This window comes from Hibiscus syriacus, unplaced genomic scaffold (assembly GCF_006381635.1).
Source record: "Hibiscus syriacus cultivar Baekdansim isolate YM2019G1 unplaced genomic scaffold, ASM638163v2 tig00111061_pilon, whole genome shotgun sequence".
Lineage (NCBI taxonomy): Eukaryota > Viridiplantae > Streptophyta > Magnoliopsida > Malvales > Malvaceae > Hibiscus > Hibiscus syriacus.
Genome location: NW_024062967.1, coordinates 308,824 through 316,590, shown reverse-complemented (window position 1 = coordinate 316,590; position 7,767 = coordinate 308,824). Strand labels below are relative to the sequence as shown.

Below are 7,767 nucleotides of genomic sequence, written 5' to 3'. Positions count from 1 at the left end.
TCCCTCTGAGCAATCTGGAATTTTTGGCTTTGAAATGATTCGAAATATTTTGTAAAATTGTTTTGAAATTATTTTAAGATTAAAACTTAATTTAACACTTGAGTAAGGATTAAAAATAACATTTGAAAGATTTGGAGTAATATTTTGATATTCGAATAATTATATCGAATATACTTAGAAAATCTTTTTGGAAAATCTTAAAATTCATTTAACTTAATTTGTTATATCGAAATATCAAAATATTTTCAACAATCATAAACCATGATGTCAGTATCAAAATGATCAATGTTCCATTTCATTTGATCAAAAGATCAAATTAATTTAATTTTTAATTTAAGGTGACATTGAGAAAAAAAATTAAGGGTAACATTGTTTTTTTTGGGACAAGTTTAAGGGCCTAAGATAGCATTAAACTAAAAGCTAACTATAAAACGCCAATGTATCTGCGTTGAGCGGTGACTATTTGACGGTGTTAACGTCGATCGTAACGTTTTCCGATTTGTTTCCTTCTGGTAAAGCAATTGTGGTTGCCGTTACTGCTCAGGAGTGAAAGGAAAGTGAAAGAAAAGAACTTGTTTGGCGCCGAGAGAAAGTGAGAGAGAAAGAGGAAGTAGTCGTGGAGGTGGCAAAATAATTCAACCAGTTATGGCTACTTCTCTTTCCTCTTATTTCTCTCCCCAAACACGTTCTTTTTTCTTCCCTTCCTCTCTTCGCTCTTCCAACCTTGGAAATTTCCCCATTACTCCTTTCGTTGCTTCATCTTCCAATAGTTTCAATGCATCCGGCTCCAATCCTACTCCCTCTAAGGTCAGCTTTTCTATATCAGATTCATTTGTTTTTATGGATCTGAACTAGTGAGGATTCGGCTAATTGCTCGCTTTAGATCCGTTTTGCTGATTTTAGTTTAAGAATTTCTGCTTTGCTATGCTGATGATGCAACGCGGACGGAATTGATTTAGGATTATTTTAGATTTGTCTTCTTCTTTCTTTCTTTCTTTTTTTTTTTTTTTTTTTTTTTTGAGAAAATATGGCTAGATGTGCAGAATTATGGTACCGAATTTAGATTTTTACTTATTGGGATGAGGAAAATGGTGAAGCCTAGAGAATTGAAACTTATGTGATATTACATTTTAGTGTTGTCTTTTACTTACTAGAGATTAAGTTCTTCGGTTCTGCCTTATATATTACTCATTAAATTGGATGCTCATGTTATGTTTATAGATTAACTATATAGATATAGCCGATTTGAATTATGTTTTTCTAATTAGATAATCCTATTTAATTATCTCTTGAAAATGTGGTCTGAAAAGAATTGGAACCTCTTCATGGACTATTGTTGGGAGGCAATTTATGTCTTTTGAAGTTTGCTTCAGTTTTGGTACAGAACGTATTCTTATTGAGATCATTGAACCTGGCTAATGAATACTTTGGGGATATGCATATACCTCAACTTTAACATTTCCACTTAAAAATTAAAATCATTGCCAACTTGAAGTGGTGGGTTATTAATGAATGAACCACATTTTGTAAAAGGATGAGCTTAAAATGCCAATGATGGTTTGGATGATAAGCTGGGATGCTGACTCTCTTGTTTTACTTTCACACGATAATGCTCCTGTTTATTTGCCAGACTATTCTGAATAATTTGACCAACATATTTGAGCTGTTGTTCACTTGTTGTGAATCCTTGTATTGACAATAATTAACAAAGGATGATTCTTTATATGTCTCAAATTAATGGATGCATACATTATATTCGGAAGTGCTTTCTGGTAACAATTTAGAAATTGACTTTTATCTTCTTCTTTCCGAAGTCGGTCCTCACTGTTCTGATACAAGATATAGAACCATTGGACATTAGCCTTATCCATAAAGATGTCCCCCCACACAACCGTGGATGCCATGAAAAGGACTATTTCAGGCATGTTGGGTTTACTTCCATCTGATAGGTTTCAAGTCTGTATCGAGACACTGTGGGAACCTCTGTCCAAGTTGTTGGTTTCTTCTATGATGACTGGGTATGTTCATATCTACATGATATGTACCATTTTAGTAATTATTTTTTACATTGGTTCATTGCCAAGTGTGGAAATCCTTTTCCAAGGGCTTCAAATCTCTCTGCTTGTCTCTATACGTGCATGTTGAGTGGCACTTGAACTTGAAAGTCAAAGCACCAGATTTATAGCTTTCATGTTTATATTTCACAGTTACATACCATTTCTTCTTAATGAGGGAAAAATCAATTTCACATGTGAATTAAGAATGTGATTAGTTTTGATAATTTGATGCTAAGATTACAAGTTTAAAAGTTTCATGTACCAAAAGACGTGCGGAGTAGCATTTCCCTTCAAATAGATGCCTGTCTTCGTATTGGGAGTATCATGAAAAATGGTTCTTCTTTAATTGCAGTTATACACTGAGGAATGCTGAATATAGGCTTTGCCTTGAAAGAGCCTTGGCTGTGGTCAAGGTTTGAAACATGAAACTTCAGAAAAGTCAAACTTTGATGTACAAGAGATGTTGTCAGACAGTACAAGAGTAAAAGAATATCCAAATTTGTCAACTGAATCTGAAAAAATCACAGAGAACTAATTCAAAGATTTTGAATTTGAAGGCCTGGGTGAAATGTCCCCTGAAACTCGTAAATACGTTCTCCATTTGCATTCTCGTCTAGCTTCAGTGAAAAAGGTATGTTATATAATATATAGAGAGCCTTTACTAATCCTCTTTTTCACCTTTTAAGTCCATATATTGTTTTACTTGATATGTTGACGGGAGAAACATTACCTTTATGCGTGAATTTATTGAGAACTACACACCATAATTAGCATCAGTTTGTAGCATTCAGAAGATGTGAGGAAGGCCTAAAAGATGTCACAGTCTCTTATTTTATTAAATTTATTTCCGATAATAAATGCCTTTCTCCCAACATCGCTCTATTAGTTGAATATTTTGAGAGTTAACTACCATAGAAGAATTGCCATGGTACGGAAATGTCTGGCTTTTCAAAATTTGCAGTGCAGAAATGTTCCATGTTTGGTCAATGGTTGAATTTTACAGATTGCATTATGCTATTTATACTCCACCAAAGAAACGAGCCTTCTTAAAATTATTGAATATCTCTCGTTTCCGTGATATTTAATTTGAATTTATTATAAATTTAAATTTTTTTCAATTCTATTCCTTATCAGCAATTTGGTGGGATGCATGCTCATATTTCCATTTTTGTCTCTATCAAAGGAACTGCATGATGCAAAGAGGAACAATGATGCTCTGCAAATGCAACAATTTGTTGGGGAGGAAAGGAATGATTTACTTGACTACTTAAGATCACTTCAACCAGAAAAGGTTTCCCTCGATCTCTTCAACTTTTTTGAACAAATTAAATGACTAATATCTCATTAACGTGATGCCATGTTTGTAGCATCTCCTTACAATTAATACCATTCAAGTTCGTTGCCTTTTCTTCATTAATATGAAGGGGAAATTGGCATAAATAACAAGAGCACATCACAGTTTCATGGCTGCTGTTGTATAGGAATTGATATTTATGAACTAGTCTAGCTAGTGCTTAGCCTGCCTCATGAATCTACTTCTTTAACGAACTTGTCATCATCTACTGTCATGGCTAATAAAACTGTAACATAATTCCAGGTAGCCGAGCTTTCCGAACCAGCATTCCCTGAACTGAAATAAACTATCCACTCTGTAGTCCATGGTCTCCTCGCCACCCTTTCTCCGAGAATGCATTCCAAGGTTCCTCCTATCTCAGAGAACACTGCAAGTGGAACTGTAAATAAAGATTGTGCCGTCAATTTCCTTAACCCGAGACTATCTTGCCCGTCTTCTCTTCTGGTCAGTTCTTCTCTCTCTGACCGTTCCCTTTCTTCATTTTTCCCCACTCCCTTATTATTATCCCAGAATTTTATCTACTTTCAAATTATTCAATATGAAATCTGGTTTATGTCCAAGAACTCGTTTCTGTTCCAAAATTTTAGCAGGAAACATAGGTTCCTCAGCATTTATTGCTCATAGTATTATTATCAATCTTGCTTAAATTTCTAATGCAAGATTGTTTTTGATGGGTCGATATTGGAAATGGAAACCGATGTTATTTTCAGATGCGCTAACTTAGATACCTGATTTCTTCTATGAAGGTGTTTGTTGCTGGGACACTACCTTAGAGGACTCGAGTACCGAATGAGGTGATGGAACTTTTATCCTTGACGAGCAGTACCGATGATAACGGTTGTGGTGCCGAGCACGTTGGATAGAGTACTATTACTATTATATTGTTTATTACTACAAATTCAATCAACAAAATAAACAATAATTAAAGGTATTATTATCTGTAAATCGTCATTTATTTATTTTTGTCAAATTAATATTTATTTTTAATTATACTTAAAAAATAATTAAATTATGTTAAGAAGCAATGTTAAACAAACCCCAAGTAATGTTTTGTTGAAAAGCAGGACTGCTAGATTTTGCTACGTTAAACTTATTCATAATTGAATGCCAAATTCCCTAGTACTATTCAAAATTAGATATTATACTACTTATAATAACAATTAAGTATTATTCTTTGTAATTATATTTATTATTTTCAATCAAAATTAATTAGTATACCATTTATATTAATATCACATCAAGCATTATTTATTAAAAATCATATACTTTATTTATTAATATAATGAATCAAATATTATTAGATAAGTATCCTTATAAATACTTAGTATTATGGCACACGTGAAAAATAAAAATAGAATAAAAATAAAACTTTAACTACTGCTAATAAGATAATAAAAACATTCACAGTTATCGATGTAAAACGGTAATTAAAATTTAAAACTACGAGTACGTTTGAAATTTAGTCTATATACTTAAAAAATTATAATTATCTTTTCCATTTAAATATTCTAATTAAATCAATAATATTTTCCAATAATTATGCCATGTAATCATTTTTTACGCCTCAGCACTTCATAATATTATGCAATGTGACTATCTTTTAAGAAGATTTTCCATTGTCAATGAGAAAACTCATAAATATTTGTTCAGTAAACTAAGAAAATTTTACCATTGTTGGTAAAGGCTGGCCGATGGTTAGTGAGCATCGCTGAGCGTCTTGAAGCCGTTCCATGGCTTCCATCAACGTCCATGTCTCATTAATGGTTCTTCCACAGATAATCAAGCAGCAACAAGAACTTGGTATTAATAGCATCAAGCAAAGACAAGTTCTGAGCCTAGCAATGAACTGGTTCAAATAACCAATGATACATCAAATAAGACATGCAAATGGATCAATAATTATTTCTCTCAGATAGCCGAGGATGGTGGTTAGAAATTTAGAAACGAAGGAGAACAGCAAGAAAAAAGCACAAGTTTAGCAGAAAAGGGACCAAGGTGTAAAAGATGCTTATGTGGCACGATATTATTGGTAGTGGCCATATATGATGTGACAGGAAGAACTTACCTAATAATTGAAGTTTCCCAAAAAGAGATTCTAAGTTGGAGTTTCTAAGTACAAAAATTAAATCTTTGAAAAATGGATTGATGGAAAAATTCTTAGGATTACAACAAACACAGTGTTCAGTTGTATTATATATATATGCACATGTATTTATAATAACCTTAAAAGTTGCTCTCAAGATACTCATTAGCAATATCTGTAAATAGAAATGGAATAACAAAGGTTAATCCAACTTTCCCAGTGTATGATTCGATGCAAAATGGATAAGAGTATAAATAGTACAATCATGAATCAGAATATCATTTTGGCACATATCAAACTTGCAGCAAAATAAGATTGAGTATATATCAAAATGACTGAATGATCTCATACAACAAATATTACTCTCTTCACTTGCTTTTAATACTTAAAAAGGATGTAATGATGATGATGAATCCTACTGACGTCCGTTGAAAACATAAATAGAAACAAACCTGCGGTTAATCTGAGTCGGTTGAGTCGGCATTATAGCTTTGTCGGACACTCCTTTTCATCTGTGTTCCAGGCTTCGACGATGATTCACCTTCGGAGAAGATGACTTGAGCTTTAGCCAATCTGTCTTCCAAATCTTCGGTAGAAAACTCATCCGTTCCACCAAGCTCATCAAATCCAACCTACAAAAGAAACCCGCATCAACTATTAGCGACAGTGGAACCAAAATGATAAAAAAAAAAAAAAACAGATGCTTAACGTTTATAATTGAAAATAAGATTAACAATACCACATAATCATCGACTTTGACATTTTTTATAAGGGCGAGTGTAGGAAGAACAACAATGTTGAGCCTCTCAGCCAAGAATGGGCTTTTCTCGGCATTAATATTTACAAAACGGGTCTCTATATGTTGCTTTGCCAATGCACTCAAGTGCTTGTCCATCACCTGGGATTCAACTCAAACAAGATGAATTGTTTTGCCTTAATCTTCAAATCTACTTCGAAATACAGAAGAAAAAAAGTTACACTAATTGCTTGCTTTTAGATTCCATCATTTCATTTCTTTCTCCAATTTTTTTCTGATTTATTCCGATAATTTCAGTGTTCAACGAGGAAATTAGATTAAAGTTCAAATATGAATTCATCCCTCTACTTTATGGAAACTCAGAAATTACTTTACTTTGACAGAAACAATTAGTTTAACATGCAACAAATTAACAACAACTAATGGTTCAAGTTTGTGTTCTCTAACATCGGGACTCATGTCTCATTTCTGAACTCTAGTACAATACGATGGTCAAATTTTAACAAATTAAAGTATTAAACTAACTTCTCAAATTTGATAAAGCATTCGGACGAAATTCATGATTAATAATTATGAAAGAACAAAAAGAAAGAAAAATATAAGGAGAGTACCTTGCAGGGCCAGTTTTCGCGATAGAAGTGGCAAACAACTCGCTCACTAGCTTTAACGATAGAAAAGAAGTCCTTTTCAGCTGGAATCTCAGAGTATTCACCGTGGCCTATACCGATCCAACGGCTCCTCTTCTTCGCCATCTTCTTCATCTGATGCAACCTCCGCTCTCTGATAAATATAATATTATCAAATATAATATGACAAATAAAATAGATAAATAAATAAATGACACACATAATATTTATTTCTTAAGATTTAAAAATTGACGGGATGTTCTCTCACTCGTACGTCTTAAGAAATCGAACTCCATATATTCTGCAGGTTTCCCATGAACTGCTCTTCGTTCGAGATATTCCCAAAAATATATATAACTTATTTTTTTAATTAAAATAACTTTTTCTAAATAAAATATACAGAAATAAAAAGAAATATCCTTTTATTCGAGTAACCCTCGAAAGGACACTCCAAGTATTTGGAGGCGTTAGTTAATCAAACAAAAGGTATTTACTCAATTTTAAATCAATTAATTTAATACTCACTATTCGAATGCATATAATATTTACAAGATAAACATAATACCTTATAAATCAAATTTAACATACATATATATTAATATATATATAAGTATAATATATAATCAAAATATTGAAAACATAAATGTAATGTACAAATACATATACCAAAACAACAAACAATTATAATGCATAGCCCTCGTTATGTAAATACAGAATATAAACATTAAATATGAAATATGAGATACAATAAATAACATGAGCTAAATAAAAGGAATATATAAATAAAAAAATGACAACAGGTAAGAATCAAGGAGTTTAGTTGACATACGGAATTAGACCAAATAAAAGAAAAAAACAAAGCTAAAATATTTAGTATTAGCAAATGAATA

At 32.3% G+C, this 7,767-nt stretch overlaps 1 protein-coding gene and 1 pseudogene across 1 annotated transcript; one reads left to right on the top strand and one right to left on the bottom strand.

Annotated features, from left to right (window-relative positions):
• Window positions 1–645: 645 nt before the first annotated feature.
• LOC120151616 lies at window positions 646–4,292 on the top strand (annotated as a pseudogene).
• Window positions 2,701–7,018, bottom strand: LOC120151578 (thioredoxin domain-containing protein 9 homolog). Its single transcript, XM_039163982.1, has 5 exons — window positions 6,863–7,018; window positions 6,234–6,392; window positions 5,933–6,126; window positions 5,867–5,870; window positions 2,701–2,713 (listed from the first exon to the last, which is right to left on the bottom strand). Exons 1-3 carry the CDS (start codon window positions 7,010–7,012, stop codon window positions 5,953–5,955), a joined length of 483 nt encoding a protein of 160 aa, XP_039019913.1. The 5' UTR covers window positions 7,013–7,018; the 3' UTR covers window positions 2,701–2,713; window positions 5,867–5,870; window positions 5,933–5,952.
• Window positions 7,019–7,767: the final 749 nt, after the last annotated feature.

Bases quoted from the DNA above. Each gene is read 5' to 3' on its own strand.
- LOC120151578 (XM_039163982.1), bottom strand. From the start codon at position 7,012: ATGAAGAAGATGGCGAAGAAGAGGAGCCGTTGGATCGGTATAGGCCAC. The intron at 6,393-6,862 runs GTACTCTCCTTA...GTTGAATCCCAG, and splicing joins GCGAAAACTGGCCCTGCAAG to GTGATGGACAAGCACTTGAG. The intron at 6,127-6,233 runs GTATTGTTAATC...TTTCTTTTGTAG, and splicing joins TCAAAGTCGATGATTATGTG to GTTGGATTTGATGAGCTTGG.